Source organism: Chiloscyllium punctatum, chromosome 48 (genome assembly GCF_047496795.1).
Source record: "Chiloscyllium punctatum isolate Juve2018m chromosome 48, sChiPun1.3, whole genome shotgun sequence".
In the NCBI taxonomy this organism is placed as follows: Eukaryota; Metazoa; Chordata; class Chondrichthyes; order Orectolobiformes; family Hemiscylliidae; genus Chiloscyllium; species Chiloscyllium punctatum.
In genome coordinates, this window is record NC_092786.1 from 53,957,782 (window position 1) to 53,975,632 (window position 17,851).

Below are 17,851 nucleotides of genomic sequence, written 5' to 3' on the forward strand. Positions count from 1 at the left end.
TTATCTGCTGTCCTTCTCAGTGATATAGTCTTGGGTTGGGAAAGGGACAGCAGGTCAGGCAGCATCCAAGGAAGAGGAGAATCGACATTTCGGACATAAGCCCTTCTTCAGGAAGGGCTCATGCCCGAAACGTCGATTCTCCTGCTCCTTGGATGCTGCCTGACCTGCTGCGCTTTTCCAGCAACACATTTTCAGCTCTGATCTCCAGCATCCGCAGTCCTCACTTTCTCCTTGGGAAAGGGACAGTTAATTGAGTTGGTCTCCCAAAAAATTTTTCTCAAGTTGACCTTTTTGGGGCCATCTGTCCAATTACGACCTTATACGTAACCGGGTGCTTCACTTTGTGAAGAGATTTGGGATGTTTCCTCCTGAAAGTTCAAGGCGCTACAGGAACGCAGGCTGCTGATCAGGATTTGGGCGTTCACAGAGAGGAGTGTCTCTGGAGTGTGGCCAAACCGGGTTTCTGCTGTTACAAAACCTTTCTTCGTCCCTCTCCCAAACCGTGGGAATCAGTAAATGAGTGTGGATGTAGACAGCGTAAGGCAGGAGGTGCCCAGAGCTCCTGCTCCTCCTCGCTGCTGTAGCTGCGCTGCCGCTCGGTCACATTACAGTGACTGGGTCCGGGCTTCTTGATCTGCTGTCGCTGGAAGCTGGACCGGGACAAAACTCTACCTCTCGGTGGAAGGGAGCCTTTTGCAGAGGAAACACAAAAGGGAAAGAGCAGACAAGAGACTCAACCCCAAAAAACATGCGGAAGCGACAGCAATCTCCTGTGCAAACTCCCCTCTTCGTCCCCAGGTTTGGTCGTTTATACCAGCTCACATTGTACTCTTTGCTGTTCTGTTTTGTTGGAAGGGCCACGGCTGCTTGCAGGCCTGCCAACTCTGAGAAATAGATGTTTGAATTTGTTTCCTTCTACAATACTTCGCCCTCTCCGTCTCTCTCTCTCTCTCTTTTTAAACCCCCTTTGCATCGACGCGACCCCAGGATGTTCCCAAGTGCTTTACACTCCTTGAAGTTCTGGAGTGTAACCTCACTGTTGAAAGAAGCGCCAAATAGTGCACAGGAAGCTCCCATAACGTAGCAACAAGCAGACAATCTGTTTTGTGTGTGGTTGGGGGAGGGGGGTTGTTGTTTGAGGGATAAATATTGGCCCAGTGAACGAGACAGAACATCCCAGGTCTGCTTCATAACTGACAGGGGCAATTCCTTTCCCCACCTCATCTTGGGGATCTTAATATTTACTGCTACTCCTGAAAGGTGGTACCTCTCCGTGCAGCACTCCCTCACCACTGACCCTCTGACAGTGCGGCACTCCCTCAGTCATGCCCTTGATTTACAGCGAGCAAACCGACATCCAGAACCTCAGCCTGAGCTACAAATCTTCTCGAAACTTGATGTAAGCCTAGTTCTTTATGCTGAAGTCCAAAAGTGGGTCATGAAATCTCTATCTGATTTCAAAGAAAGCTAGCCCATAATGACAATGTTTAATCTTTGTTGCAGAGTTAAACTCCACTGCACCAGTAGAATCCTCCAAATGTTAATTCCCATTTCTGGAAAAATAACTTAGTATGGGCTGCTTACAAAAACAGTGGCAGTGACATCAATTCAGCTCAGAAACAGGATTTATTTCTGTGCTTTTTTAAAAATCAATTTTTCTACTCCCTTCACAATGTGCAACTCGCACGTTTTGCTAAGAATGGGATAAAAGCGGGAATAATGATGCTGGCAGTGTTAGTGTTTTTCACTTTTCCTGTGATGCTGGGGATAAAGTTGGCTTTTCTTGAAAGCAACAGATAATGGCCTGTTCAGAGAGACAGAACTGGGCAGGCTGCATAATGGGTACTTAGTTAATGCTGTACAGCTCCTGTGGTAATGTCACCTGAGACCGATTCTGCCATCTCTGGTCAGGCAGCATCTGAGGAGCAGGAGAGTCAATGTTTCGAGCATGAACTCTTCATCAGGACTATTCCTGCACCACACTTTTTGTATCAGATCTTCAGCACCTCTAGTCCTCACTTCCTCCACGTTGCACCTCTGTTCACTCCCTCCCTGGCTCTTTGTGATCGTTGTTTATGGGGAAGCCCAAGTATTCGGTGTCTCAGCTATTCAAGTGTGGGAGCCACTACAGATGCTAGAAATCATAAATAAATAAAATAATACACGAGGGAAGAAAAAATAAGTGTTGATCTCTAGAGATTAAAGGAATGAGAATTACTCTGTTTACTCTTTTATTCAGCTCCTGGTATACCTTAAGTGTATTTTCAGTGATTCAAAAACATGAAAATTTGCAGGAATAGACTGGTTGACCCCCACAAGCCTGATTTTCCCCCAGTCAAAAAAACTATGGCTAATCTGATTGTGCTCTTGACTCCTTTCTTGCCTGTCTCCTCTGCTTTTTGTAGATCAAAAATCAGTCTAACGCAGCCTTGAATATGTTCTTTGACTGAGCCTTCACTGTTCTCAGGTGGTGAACTCCTAAGATTAATAATCCTCTGGGACCCTCCTGTCTGAGATGACATACTCTGAAACTATGTCCCTAATTCTAGATTGCCCCCAACCTCAAGGGAAACATCTTCTCAGCATCTACCCTGACAATGTTCTGATGATTTCACTTCTCTGTGTTAAGCCAGATCAATTATGCTTCGGTTAATTAAGGCTACTACTGCAAGTGTTAGTTATGCCCATTTACCATTGAGTAAATTTGCTCGCTATAGTTCAGTTTGCTTTTCCAGCAGAAATCTAGCCAACTGGCACTCACCTTTATCAATCCTCAAGTGGTTTAACAGCCATGTAACCACTCGTGTAAAAGCCCCACGGACATTGATCCCACTCGAGTGAAAGCTACTAGTAGAATTATGCTGGTAAATGTATCCGGCTGACTCATGATATAAATGAAGCTCTCCACACTGTATTGTAATTTTGGAATCCTCTGTCTTGCTAACAATACATTCAAGGTTAAAATGGGTGAATGGCAGCTGGTTTCTCAGCACATATGTATTTGTGTGGATAATATCAGAAACATTTACAGAGCACTGCAATATTCCTTTCCTGTTGAATGATGTTACATATAGTTTTGGGGGCTAAAGAGCTCAAAGGGAATGGGGTGAAAGTGGGAACAGGGGACTGAGTTGGACGATTAGCCATTTCGATGAAGCAGGTTTGAAGGTTTCAGTGTTTCTAATACCTGGGGAATGTAGTGACCCGAATATCAAGGGTTCTTCTAGCTTGGCCACTGACTAAGCAAAGTGTTAACGTCCAAAAAATATGTGCATTTTGTATGATTTACATCCTGACAGCTTTTATATTCCCCTGGAAGAGGGGAATTGGGCTTGATTAACTGCTACACTTTGGGGGTGAAACTTGGCCAGTTGTTCTTGGTCCCTTTGGACAGTTCTGGGGCCAGGAATCTCTCATTGATGATTCACATTGGCAGTTTGGGCTTAGCTCAGCAGTCTGAGGGTGCTAGGGGAATGCAACTATTTGACAGTTTACAGTAACGTTGCCAAATAAGGTGAGCAAGAATCAATTGCAATTTGAAAGGTAGCATGGGAAAAGTGTTTTTATTGTTTTGACTTTTTGAAAAGGAGAATGAAGTTCAATGATGTTTTGTTTGTACTCAGTCCTGTTCATTTTAGCTTGTCAGATTCATTTATCATTGTAAAAATTCGTGAAGAATGCTCTGGTTGTCCCTACAGAGCTTAGCTAATTCGGAACTAAACAAAGAGCCAATTGCAAGGAGTCTATTCTCTTAAGCCACTGGGGAATGAAATAATGTGGAAACCAATGACTTTTAAATGCCAGAAAAGAATATCCAGTCTTTCTCAAACAGCTAAAGCTCACTACTTATTTATAACTTGCATACTACTTATTAATAGGTTTTAAACTCTTAAACGTGACTTACTTTCAGTGAATGTTTGTGGACAATGAACATGACAGGAATGATAATGATTTAACCTTTGTGATGTAAGCAGTGATGATGAGATTGTCATGTGACTACAAAAATAGAGCAGACAGATTCTTACTCCAGAATTGTTACCGAAAGTGGAAATCTGTGACAAAGATGCACTGCACTTATTACCTGAAATTGTTTCCTTCTTATCTTGAAGGTTGCACTGCTAAATGGCAGTTCTACAGGCCCTTGGAACTCTTTGCCTACATGGTCAGTCTTTATATAAACAGTGACACGGCTAGATTTTGGCTGCCTTGAAGCATGGGTGTGTTGGTTTCAAAATTTGCTCAACTCGGTAGGATGGAGAATGATGAGGGATAAAGATTGAGCTGGGGACCACATGGAGATACCACCTGAAACTTTAAAATTAAACCGGTTGCAGTGGAAACAATGCTGACTCACAGCAGTGTGAGTGGAGAATTGACCTATCCCCTTCAGCTCTGCCGTCAACTTTGGCAAATTCTGCAATTGATCTCAGCCCAACCTGTATGTCCACTTCCAGCTGGGGTCTGGTTCCTAATGTTACTGTCCTAGCTGAGATTAGCTAGCCTAATGTGATAAAAAGATTGGAAAAAGCTCCGCTGGCCTTGCAGCATCTCTTTGCAAAGTCATTTTAGATTTGAAATGATGACTTTCTTTCTCTGCAGACCTTGCCAGACCTGTGGAGATTTTCCAGAACTTTGTTTTTATTTCAGATTTCCAGCATCTGCAGCACTTTCCGTTTATGAATGTGATTTGGAACTGCAAAGCTTCTGATCTGTGTGGACTAGTAGTCGAGTGATTTCTGTAAATATCGGCAACTGAAAGAGTGTCTCAACTAAGTGCTTCGAGCTCTGCTTGGCCACAGTACTTGAGATGAAAGGTTAACAAACCTCAGTGAGATTAGAGGATTCATGTATATTATTCATGATACAAATGGGCATTGGACACTTTTTTGAAAATTACAGAACAGATCCATCATTTGTTTCTGATATCTAAAAATTAGCAAACTCCACATCCGTGAAACGTACCATAGCATGCAGCCCGAGGTCGCGATTGTTTGAGTTAATTCCTGGGGCCTCTTGTCCAGATAGTTTAATTTCAAAGCCTATATCAGCTTTCCTTTTGAAAGCAGTTGCAGATGTTGCTTCCACCACTGTTAACCTACACTCTTACAAGTTCTAGTGTAATGAGGTTTCCCCTAAGTACTCCTTTGTCCCATAGCTTTCTTCAGTTTATCTCTCATCCCGAAGATCAGACTCTGACACCCCATCTGAAATTGTTAACACAGCACAGGCTGGAGGAATCAGACCACAACACACCCCACAATTGCTTTTCATGTTTTACATCTCTTTATCCTCTGATTCCTCCTCCCAACATATATCACTCCATGTTTTACAAGTGAGATATTGCTGGAGATAAGCGCAAATGGTCAGAGCCAAGGGTGGAATATGTCTCAATGATATTTCAGAAGAGCAGCAGGAGGTTAAGAGTAAACCGCTTTGTCATTGTTATTTTGTAGGAATGTAGGAAATGAGTCTGAGGTCCTGGACAAAAAGCCTCAGTTCCACCTGGACCTTTGGTTTTATTTCACAGTGCAAAACTGGATCCTGGATTTTGGCCGTCCAATTGCGATGGTGAGTCCTAAGTTAACGAGTGATATTAAACTGAATGTAATCACGAGACTTGGAAAATGTGCCCAGTCACTACCCAGAAACCCAAGGCTGATGCTGTTTCCACTAGATAAGAGAAGGCTGAGAGGTGCCTCGATAGAGGCCTTACTGTTATGAAAAGGTTTGGTTCACAATAGATGGAGAGATGATGTTTCCACTTGTGGGGGAGACCAGAGCTGGAGACCATCAACATTAAACAGTCACTGATAAAATTAAAAGGGAATTCGGGAGAATTGTCCAGACAGCAGTCAGAATGTGTACCAAGAGTCATAGAACTTAAGAGTGTGAAGAGGGAACTAGAAAATCATGAGGTCAAAGAGGTAGAAGGAAATGCTAATGAGTAACAATAAGGGGTTTGTGTCGAGCAGACACTAGTATGAGCCATGTGGGCTAAATGGTCTGTTTCAATGCTGAAGGTTGTACCTTGTCCTTCAGGAAAGTGTACACTCTGTCAACACTGGGTGTATTTTCTAAAATGGTGTTATGAAAGTGTAGAAGTACACTGTACCTTTAAGAGAGTGAAGGACTTGGCAAGCACACTGAATGCTGGAGAATTGACAACGTAACATTTGGTTCAGAACAGATAGCACTTGCTGAGTGAGCTATGCGACAAAAACAAATTTGAATTCACCCAATCCGTTTATATTATACCCCTCAAAAAAGACTAAATTCCAATCAAGTTTGAATTTAGTAGATTGGCAATCTTAAAAGCCAATTACACAATCCGATACTTAAGTCCAGGAAAAATTGGAACAGTTGGGAGGGGAACTGCCAAGCCACTAGCATGTAAAAACCACCTGAAAAATAGCTCTCTTCAACCTGTGAAGCAAAATTCCCAAGAAGAAGAAAAGAAGACAGCAATACAGTGAAGAACCAAAAACTGCCTGGTTTTGAGATAAGTTTTGTTTTGTAAATCTTAATCAGGATTTTTATTGGACCAATATTGTAGAGGGAAGAGAAAAAGATAGGTTAGAGGAAGGAAATGAAAATAGTTGTTAGTTAATTATTCTCTGTTATACTTTAAGAAATAAATTTGTTAATTTTTATTTTAAATAGTTCTTAGCCACTTGAAATTTCACAGATTACTGCATGGGATAAATCTTTTCTGTATTGCTGGTTGAAGATAAGCAGGAAGGTTTACCCCGTGTTGTAACAGTGGCTCCATGTTAAATGAACACTGTCTAGTTTAACACCGGAGAAGTGTCTTTTGTGGCAAGTTGTACTCGGGAGCCCATCAGCAGGGGAGGAGAGTCATGGGGATGGGATTGTGTTGAAGGGCAGGAGGTGTCTCCATTTACACTATCTGTGCCATTTTACCCAATTGAAACTGATCAGGTCTACTGTGTGCTCATCTGTAGATTGTTCTTCCAGTCGAGTGGTTTCCATTGAGTAAACCAAGTGTCGGTGATTATTTTCACATGGCCTACAACATCATCACACCTTTCCTCCTCCTTAAGGTAAGACCTTTGCTTTTATCAGTCACAGAGATTGCAATTGCGTCTCTTAGTGTCCCCAGTGAATCCATCTCTGTGGCCTCATGGCCAAGTGCAGCACCAAGCGTGGAGCTGAGCTCAAAACTTCCAACTTTGATTCCTGATCTTTGCTGTGAATTTTGCATCAAGGGTTGACCCTTGAGATGCTGTGACTGTTAATGGGTTGTTTTCCCTCGAATATTTGAGATCCTTGTGTTGGTGGAGAAGGACCAGCAAGCCTGCTAAAATGTTAACACAATAGAAAGGTAGTGTTTGCCATGTGACCAAACCCTGTGTAGACAAGCAGAAGGCTGGAAAACCCGAAAGCCAGGAAGCATCAGGAGATGCAGAGGTCAACATTTCGGGCATAACCCTTCAGGAACAAACCCTGGTTGTATTGGTTTTGCCAATTGGTCTGTTACGAGGGAGACCACACAGCCGCGTGCTGACTGCCTCCCAGTGAATTTAAAGCTCATAGGAGGGTGAGGCCAAGATCAGACTTCCCTGTGTTGCCATACATAGTTGAATAGCTTGCTGATGCCCAGAACTCAGGCTGACACATGCAGCCTGCAACCATTCTGAATCAAACAGTCTGCCTTTCATCCGGTCCTAATTTCTCAGTAGCAGGTCATGAATTTCCTATGGACTGGCCTTTACACAAATTACTGCAGTGGTTTGCCATTGCCTTCTGCAAGATGGCTGATTAGGAAACTCTCCTGCTCTTAACAACTTGCCATCGGGCCGCTGGGAGGGATTTACAGCCTGCTCCTCAAACTGGTTGGCTATATCCTGGAAGTGCATTCCATTGCTAACTAGTCCTGGAATAGGATCAATCCTGGAGCTCCTGGCACTGAGGTAGGGACCCAACCCCAGGTCCCACAAGGCCTCCTGTGTGGAACTGTAGCCCCTTACAGAAAGAGGAGAAATAGGCACGTTGAAGACCAGAACAGGTGATCAAAAAATTCATTGAGCACTCAAGGACTTATTTCCAGAACACTTTAATATTCACTCAATCTTGAATATCTTTGCAGCTTATTGAACGTTCTCCCAAGACACTCCCTATCTCAGCTGTGTACATCTGTATAATAACGTTCGTTATGGGAGCAAGCATTCACCTGGTTGGCGATTCAGTGAATCATCGTCTGATTTTAAGTGGCTACCAACTCCACTTGTCTGTGCGTGAAAACCCAATTATGAAGGACTTGAAGCCAGAAACATTGGTAAGGACCATCACATTGAAAAATGCTTTCGCTCTAATGAAACCCATGCAAGTTCAGCTTGGTCAAGGGCATAGGGATATGCAGTGAGTTTGACCTAGTCTTTTTATCACTTTCATGTCCCTGATTTTCATTGCTTCATCATTGACAGGTGTGCTTCAGCATTCAGGGTCTGAGGTGTTTGATCATGTGTTCGTTCTTCAGGACTTGTTACAAGCTCAAACCAGACTTCTTAGTAATTGTTAAACTGTTTTATTGTTACGCTGAATAATGACAAGGCTACAGAGCAACATGCTCTGAGTAGTCCAAGGTCCAACCTCTTAGCAGAAACACTAAGATGTGAGTACTGAGGTCACATCTAGGAGGCTAACCTCCATCACACCCTGTCTACATTAGATTCAGCAAGCCCTTCCTAAACATATCCAGTTCCCTCCTCCTTTTTGAGATGCACCTTTTTAAAAATCTATCACTTTGATCAAGCTTTTAATCACCTGTCTGAATAGTTCTCTACGTGGCACTCTGATTTTGCTTGGTATCGCTTTGTGAAGGATCTTTGGATGGTTTACTGCTTTAAAGGTGCTACATGAATGCATGTCATTGTTGTTGAACTGGAAGTAGCTTTAAGGCCCCAGTAGGGGAAAAAGAATGCTAAAAATATCAGGCAGAATCTGTGGTGAAAGGAACAGAGTTAACCCTTCTCAGACTAATCAGAATAGTGAAAAATGAGTTCAGTCTCAGTCCAGTTCTGTCGAGTGTCCTGAGTGCACAATTGGCATTAATCTATGTCAGTAATCTCACTCAGGAATGTCTCGGAGTATCTTGTGAAGGACATGAAGAGTGGTGCATCAATGGAGTTGATCTCCTGAGATGAGTACAAGGTCAGGGAAGAGGGATCTTCACAATGCACTGTACCAGGCTGCTCTGGAACAGAGCTATGTGATGCTGAAGGCTTGGTGCATTCTCGGTCAGCAGTCAGCTTGAGTACAAAATTCATACACAACTGTGAGGCATTGGCCTGGCTATGGTGTCAAAGAAACACAGATGGGCTGGGTCATTGGCAAAGTTATTGTTTCTTTTGTTTAAATCCACAGATTGACTCGTTTGAGCTGCTGTATTACTATGATGAATCCTTAGGCCACTTGATGTGGTAAGTAAATTGAAAGATATTCTTTTTCTCCATCAGTGTACAGGAGGCAGCCAAAGTCAGCCCTGCTGGCTCAGTGGCTGAACATACATCCTGTTGTTGTGTTTCCTCTGAGCAGACGCTCAGTCAGTGTTCCCAGCTGTTGACAGGTCCCTCCTGGATTAGAGAATGGGTAGTGAGTGGACTTCCTCCTCCAATGACATTTGGACCTACTCGAGAATGAAGTTGCTCTCTCTGGTCACTCAGTGCCTCAGTCCTATACATGAAGGATGGACAAAAACAGATGTTGCTGGAAAAGCTCAGCAGGTCTGGCTGCATCTGTGAAGAGAAATCAGAGTTAATGTTTCTGGTCTGGTGACCGTTCCTTAGACTGATGGTAGCTAGGAAAATGTTGGTTTATATGAAGAAGATGGGGGAGGTAAGGAGTAAACGATAGGTGGAGATAGAGAGAAAAAAAGAGTTGAACAGACAAAGAAGTTGGTAACATTCTGGTTGGGAGGGTGAGTAACGTTAATGGCAGACTATGTGATAACAAGGAGAAAACAAGTTCTACAGAGTCAAAACATGTGGCACTGGAAAAGCACAGCAGGTCAGAAACCAGCCACGGAGCAAGAGAGCTGGCATTTCAGGCATAAGCCCTTCATCAAGGAGTTACATCTGAACCGTCGACTCAGATGCTGCCTGACCTGCTGTGTTTTTCCAGCACTACACACTTATGTGATAGGTGTATGCCATTATACACTACCTATTGTTAGCCCCGAACAGTCTCCATTAACAGCTATTCACCCTCCCAACCAGATTGTTATCGACTTCTTTGTCTCTCCAACTGTTCTCTCTTTTTGGGCTCTATTCCCACCTATCGGTTACTCCTTATAAACCCCCATTCCACCTTCTTCGTATAAGTTGACATTTTCCCAGCTACCATCAGTTCTGAGGAAGGGTCACTGGACCCAAAACATTAACTCTGATTTCTCTCCACAGATGGTGCCAGGCCTGCTGAGCTTTTCCAGCAACATCTGTTTTAGTTTGAGTTACAGCATCCGCAGTTCTTTCAGTTTTTACACGAAGGATGGTAACTGGGTCATTTGGTTCATCTTTGAATCAACTCCTTCAGGACTCGACTAGTCAGCTGCTCGTAACCAGAGAAAAGCTGGGGGTGGATAAAACTGAGGGGTAATAACAATCTCTAGTCAGACCATGCCAGTTGAGTGAGAGAGTGTGCTCCATATTGAGTTTATCCTCTAATTCTACATTCTCCGCAGTGCAGTGTCTGAAATGCTGTAACACTGTAGTTCCAACTGTTTCATTGGATGCAAGATATTGTTAAAATGCCTGATCTCATTTCAATGCAGTATCGCTGCAGGAAGTTGAATAGAGCAAATCTATACAGATTCATTAACTTTTGATGACATTGTATGAAACTTGGGATTAACTATCAAGTGAAGCATTTCATTTAAGCTTATGAGCTGGCACTCAGCCCTCTTCACCCTCCACTAAGCTCATTCTTGCTCTCGGACTGTCTCCCACCCTCCCCCTCTCATTCCTTTCTTCCTCTGAGATCTAGTTTCACAACAGCAAAAGGGGCACATCTTGTAATATGGATAACATTGTGGTGCGCGCTGAGATGAACATACATCAACCTAGTGAAGTATGATTGCATGCAACATATTACCTTTTTTCTGCTTGAGTGCAAAATTCAGACACAACTGATAGGCAGTGCCCTGGCTATGGTGTCAATGAAACACAGATGGGCTGGGTCATTGACAAAGTATTGTTTCTCTTGTAGGTGTGTAATCTATTATTTACCTGGATTTAATTGTTTTATTTGAAGTGGAGTCAGTAATTTAGGCATTTTTCTTGGAAGCACAGAGTCCTTTTCTTGTTTCTTTAAAAAAAAACATTGAGTGAAGCTGTTCTCTGTGAAAGTAAAGGGCAAACACTTTTTTTGTTTTACCTGTTATTTAGCTTTAATAACCTCCTTTGCTCATCTGTATTCTGCAACACAGTTATTTTGTTATTAGTCACTGCTGGGGGGATCGTGAGGGGGGGTCCTGGGAAACTGCAGCATTCCTATTAGTTCAGGGGGGTCCTGGGAAACTGCAGCATTCCTATTAGTTCAGGGAAGGACTCACCTTTGACTCTAGTCTGTGTTAAATGAGTTTTTCCCATTGATCTCAAAGAGGAGAAAATAAAATTGTCCAGTAATTATCCTTAATTGCTGGAAAGTTGTGTGTGCCTGTGTCTGTGTGAGAGAGAGATGTTGATCTTGCTTTTTGAGCACCATCTTTGCAACTGTAACTTTATATTCCTCGCTCTGTTCAATCACCCATGATCTTTGTTTGCTATGATCTGCTTGTACTGCACACAAAACAAAACTTTTCACTGTACTTGGGTGCATGTTGCAACAATTAATCAAATTGTGTGTGTATACATGTATTTTAAAAATATATATATACATGTATACAGTTTGTGTGCATTGTTAGACAAATGAATTCTCATTTGAGAGCGCATGATTGTCAGTGTTTTTTGTGCATACTAAATGAAAATTGGATTGGAGCAACAAAAATATGCAGTATCCCATGTTTAAAGATCCTGCCATGACTACCAACTTGTGTGAAAACATTGTCCCTGCCAGGTGATTTCTAACTCCTTCATAAAGCAGCACGGTGGCTTAGTGGTTAGCACTGCTGCCTCATGTCACCAGAGACCTGGGTTCAATTCCAGCCTTGGGTGACTGTCTGTGTGGAGTTTGCATGCTCTCCTTGCATTTGTGTGGGTTTCCTCCGGGTACTCCGGTTTCCTCCCACAGTCCAAAGACATGCAGGTTAGATGAATTAGCCATGCTAAATTGCCCATAGTGTTAGGTGCATTAGACAGGGGTAAATATAGGGTATGGGAACTGGGTGGGTTACTGTTCGGAGGGTTGGTGTGGATTTGTTGGGCCGAAGGGACTGTTTCCACATTGTAGGGATTCTATGTAAAAAAAAAACCAGTCTGATGTTGCAAAGAACCTTTTACTACCTCTCAATCCATGATGTCTGAGTAATTATTGCGCATATTTGTGAGACTGCAGTTCAAGCTGTTACTTGGTTCCAGGGGTATGAGGATAAGCTGGGTTGACTAATTCTTGTGTTGTGTTGATTTTTGTGCCTCAGGTATGTTCCCTTCTTCATCATTTTCAGCCTGTATTTCACTGGCTGCTTCACTCGCTGTAGCAGAGACAGCAGAATGCCCCTGTCAGCATGGCTGCTGCTTGGACCAAGTAGCCTGTATTACTGGTAAGAGACGAGCAAGTGTTTAACAAAGAATCACCACAACTTGGTCTTTCAGTCTTTAGTTTCAGGGAACGGCATATTCTGGGGGCAAGTCCCACCCTGGGACTTCAGCACAAAAATCAAGAGTGCTTCATCAGTGCATGCCTGAGAGAGTGCTGCACTGTCTGAAGTGACATTAAACCAAGGGCTCCATCTACCTGCTCAGGTGGATGCAAAATATCCCACGCCACGGTTTCAAAGGAGGGAATATCATGGATGATATTTACACTTCATTCAAAACATTATCTGATGATTATCCCCTTTGGGATCTTGCTGTATGCATTTTGGCTGCTGTGTTTCCAACATTAGAACAGTGACTATACCATGAAAGTACTTAATTAGCTGTGAAGCTGGAGAAACCCACCTGTCTAGAAAAGCACTACTTTAATTCCAGATTTACTGTAGTCCTAAATATCACCATGATCCGTTCTAGAGGTACCTGTCCAGTAATGAGGTAGTTATGTTGCTGCTTGAGTCACTCAAATTTCCAGCCATAGTCTAGAGAATGACAGTTCATAAACTCGCGTTTGCAGTTCAAGTTCAGTTTGTTTTGACAAAATAACTATTTCTAGAAAGAAAGTAGCCTCAGTTTAAGAAAAAAAACCATAATGGTGTCAACTGTTCACAACCAGTTCAACTTAAAGGCAAACCTACCAGCCCTACCCAGTCTGGCCTATACATGACTTTACTCCCATAGCTTTCATTGTTTGTGGAAGTAGCTTGGCAAGCCATTGGCTTGTATCAGCTTTCTAACCTTATGCCAACCAAACGGTGGGTCACACCACCTTCTCAGGGCATCTGGGAATGGGTGATGAAGGTCAACTTTTCCATTGGTGACCATGTCCCAGCAATAAAGGTGTGGAGGAAAAATATACCTAGTGATCCCCTGATTACACTGTAACTGTAGGACGTTGCTTCAGGATGGGCGAGGTGTGATAACCCCTTAGTCAAATAGCACACTGAAGTTTGCAGTCTCACTGTTCAGACTAACAGCATAGTCAATTGACTGAATACTGACAGTGTCACAAGATGACTGCAGAAGATCTATTAAGTCCATCTTGAGGGGTTTTCAGTCTCCCAGTCCCTGCATCCAGTTGATCCTTAAATGATTCCAAGAGCTTTTCTTCACTCATTTCGTGGGGCTGAAATTTATTCCCAAAGACCATAAGATATAGGAGCAAAATTAGGCCATTCGGCCCATCGAGTCTGTTTCCCTATTCAATCATGGTTGGTATATTTCTAAACCCCATTCTCCTGCCTTCTCCCTTGATCTCCCCACTAATCAAGAACCAATCTATTTCTGTCTTAAATACACTCAGTGCCTGGGCCTCCACAGACTTCTGCTGCAATGAATTCTGTAAATTCCCCACCCTCTGGCTGAAGAAATTGCTCCTCATCCCAGTTCTAAAGGGTCATCCCTAACTGCAAGGCAATGCCCTTGGGTCATAGAGATGTACAGCACAGAAACAGACCCTTCAGTCCAACTCATCCATGCTGACCAGATATGCCAACCTCAATCTAGTCCCACTTGCCAGCACCCTGCCCATATCCCTCCAAACCCTTCCTATCCATATACTCATCCAGATGCCTTTTAAATGTTGCCATTGTACCAGCTTCCACTACTTCCTCTGGCAGCTCATTCCATACACGTACCATCCTCTGCATGAAAAAGTTGCCCCTTAGGTCTCTTTTATATCTTTCTCTTCTCACCCTGAACCTGCGTCCTCGAGTTCTGGACTCCCCCACCCCAGGGAAATGTCTTTGTTTATTTATCCTATCCATGGCCCTTATCATTTTATAAACCTCTATAAGGTCACCCCCTCAGCCTCCGACGCTCTAGGGAAAACAGCCACAGCCTATTCAACCTCTCCTCATACCTCAAATCCTTCAACACTGGCAACATCCTTGTAAATCTTTTTTAGACCCTTTCAAGCATCACAACATCCTTCCGATAGGAAGGAGACCAGAATTGCACGCAATATTCCAACAGTGACCTAACCAATGTCCTGTACAGCCACAACATAACCTCCCAACTCCTGTACTCAATACTCTGACCAATAAAGGAAAGCATACCAAATGCATTCTTCACTATCCTATCTACCTGCGACTCTACTTTCAAGGAGGTATGAACCTGTGCTCCAAGGTCTCTTTGTTCAGCAACACTCCCTAAGACCTTACCATTAAGTGTATAAGTCCTGCTAAGATTTGCTTTTCCAAAATGCAGTACCTCGTATTTATCTAAATTAAATGCCATTTGCCACTCCTCAGCCCATTGGCCCATCTGATCACGATCCTGTTGTAATCTGACGTAACCTTCTTCGCTGTCCAGTACACCTCCAATTTTGGTGTCATCTGCAACTTTACTAACTATACTCATATGTTCACATCGAAATCGTTTATATAAACGATGAAAAGTAGTGGACCCAGCACTGATCCTTTTGGCACTCCACTGGTCACAGGCCTCCAGTCTGAAAAACAACCTAGTGGCAACATCTTCTTCACATCCACTCTATCCAGGCCCCTCGTTATTCTGCAAGTTTCAGACGGATTCGCCCTCATCCTTCTAAACTCTACTGTGTACAGACCCAGAGTTCTCAACTGCTCCTGATATGACAAGCCCTTCATCCCTGGGATCATTATTTTGAACCTCCTCTGGGACCTCTCCAATGCCAGCACATCATTCCTTAGAAATGAGGCCCAAAACTGTCCATGGTATTCCAAAAGTGGTCTGACCAGCCTCAGCAGGACATCTCTGCACTTGTATTCCAACTCTCTCAAAATGTCACCGGGACAGATGTAGAACCAGCTTACGTCAGTTTACTGTTATCACTCCTGAGTCACAATGTCTCCTCCCTTCACTGCAGTCCCACCACCTATATAGGAAGAAGAATTCATGGTATCAACTCTAAGTGTATCTTGTACTGTTTTTTTTTTCCCAGTTGTCCTAATGTCACAATTGAATTTAAGCCACACCACAATCTACTACCTTCAGGATGGGAAGGTTTAAATGATGGAGGGTGGGATTGATTTAAAGTTCTTTGTAAGATTCTCAGAGGAACTGGTTTTAAGTGAAGGTTATAGTTTAGCCTTTACCCTTTTTCTCTAGGTATCTGGTGACTGAGGGTCAGATCTTCGTCCTCTATATCTTTACCACCTTTGCTATGATGGCAACAGTCATGCACAAGAAACGTAAAGGACTGGTGATGGACAGTAATGGCCTATTCTTGTTTTACTCTTTCTGTATTGCCCTGGTCCTGATCTCTGCTTGGGTTGCCTTCCTGTGGAATGATAAAATTCTCCGAAAAAAGTACCCTGGAGTCATGTACGTTCCAGAGCCCTGGGCGTATTATACGCTGCACATCAAGAAAACACCGTAGCTCCTTTTCTGGGTCATGCTTCTGAAGATGCTTTAGTCAACTCTCCAACTCCCCCCAAGTAACTGATAGTTGAGTGCTTCTCTCGGGTGCCGTTGTACTCTCCACACTTCAATTCACAGCAGTTTCAGGTAGGCATTGGTGCAAATAGTGGCAGTATAGTTTGTGCCAAGTGATGTAAGGCACTCCTATCCCCACCAGGAGGCAGCTCTGTGCTGCTTTCTAGTTTGCACTGAGTGCTGTATAACTCCAGTTTAGCCCAAGTACTTTGGGAAAGCCACTGGACCACTCCTCTCCGTCCTCTCACCCCCACCCTTAACAGGCTCACTCGAATTTCCAATGCAGTCTTTCTCAACTCAGGAGAGAGTAGACACAACCCCTGCTGCATTTCTGCTAATGGTAAGTGAGATAGGAGCATTTCCAGGCTGGATATCACCGAGCATGAGTGGGGCAGTCAGACTCTTGGATACCTCTTCCAAAGAGCCAGCACAAGCTGGAAGGGTCAAATGGCCATTTTTGGTGCTGTGTAATCCTGTGACTGAGGGTCTCTTGTGAAATTAATGCATTCACGCCAGAAATTGCTGTTGATGATATTTAGTGACACAGTCCCTAACCTGTTCAACCATCATTGTCTCTGCCTGCTGATGTTACCAATACAACAGCATGTTTACTTTATTATAGTTTAAAGCAGTCAATGGTAAGAGGAGCAGAGATATACAGCCAGACCTTGAATGTGTGTAATAGTCTGAAAAGGGAGGTAGTAATAGTGATGAAAGTAAATTTGAGGAGGTAGCAGTTTAGTGGCATTGTCACAGACAATCCACAATTCCAGGCTAATAATCTGGGAGCATGGGTTCAAGTCCTACTGTGGCAGATGTAGAATTTGAATTCAATAGTTTAGAATGAAGCTGGTCTAATGACAATCATGTCACCCACTCAATGTGTCATCTGGTTTTGGGAGGGAAGTCCACCATCCTGAGCTGGTCTGGCCTCCATATGACTCCAGACCCAGAACAGTAACTCTTTGCTGCCCTTTGTGTGCTTGAGGATGAACAGTAAATGCGGACCTAGCCAGGAACACCTTCATCCTATGAATGAATGTGTGAAGGAAAAATACCAGGAGAGCTGACTCTACCACGATTACACCCAATAAAGATTTACCTGATGTGTTCACTCACTGTATTGTTGGGCTTGTTTGGAAACTAATCTTATGTATTCACATCTTTACTCTGTTACTAGGATTTGTTTTTGCACTTTGTGCTGCTTTTTTTCCCCTAAAAATGTGAACTGCTTGAGAATGTCGAACCTGCGATTTAATACCGAGTATGCTCCATGGCAATCAGATAAACAATCAGAACGTTAAACTCTGTTCATCCGCAATTCTAATTGAATTCTCAGGACCAGATGCTGAAAGTTGCTAATCTCCGCAATGGGCTGAGACCTCTCAGGGCCTGTTACACCCAGCTAATCCATGTCCCAAAAACAATAAACAGCTGAGACAAAAGTGGAGTTCTTGTCCTGTGTCAAAATACAAAATGGGTCCATCCTTTATGATGTATTATTTTTTAAATGTATCAAAATGGAAGATGTATATTTATTTACTGAGCTTCAAACTGGAGCATGCAATCCCAGAAATAGGCCAGATTGTTTGAGCTGATATCCAAGCAGATAAGGAGGATTTTCTTCTTGGAAAATTTCAATGTGTAATTTTTTGATGGTATTAATT

The 17,851-nt window shown here is 43.1% G+C and overlaps 1 protein-coding gene across 1 annotated transcript; it reads left to right on the forward strand.

The window, feature by feature from the left end:
• Nucleotides 1-390: 390 nt before the first annotated feature.
• Nucleotides 391-17,629, forward strand: LOC140469049 (ceroid-lipofuscinosis neuronal protein 6 homolog). The gene is made up of 7 exons (XM_072565260.1): nt 391-798; nt 5,454-5,568; nt 6,963-7,061; nt 8,108-8,296; nt 9,385-9,440; nt 12,593-12,715; nt 15,858-17,629. The coding sequence occupies exons 1-7, from the start codon at nt 749-751 to the stop codon at nt 16,126-16,128; spliced, it is 903 nt and encodes a 300-aa protein (XP_072421361.1). The 5' UTR covers nt 391-748; the 3' UTR covers nt 16,129-17,629.
• Nucleotides 17,630-17,851: the final 222 nt, after the last annotated feature.

Coding starts and splice junctions, on each gene's coding strand:
- LOC140469049 (XM_072565260.1), top strand. CDS start 749: ATGCGGAAGCGACAGCAATCTCCTGTGCAAACTCCCCTCTTCGTCCCC. Junction 799..5,453: donor ACTCCCCTCTTCGTCCCCAG/GTTTGGTCGTTT, acceptor GTTATTTTGTAG/GAATGTAGGAAATGAGTCTG. Junction 12,716..15,857: donor CCAAGTAGCCTGTATTACTG/GTAAGAGACGAG, acceptor CTTTTTCTCTAG/GTATCTGGTGACTGAGGGTC.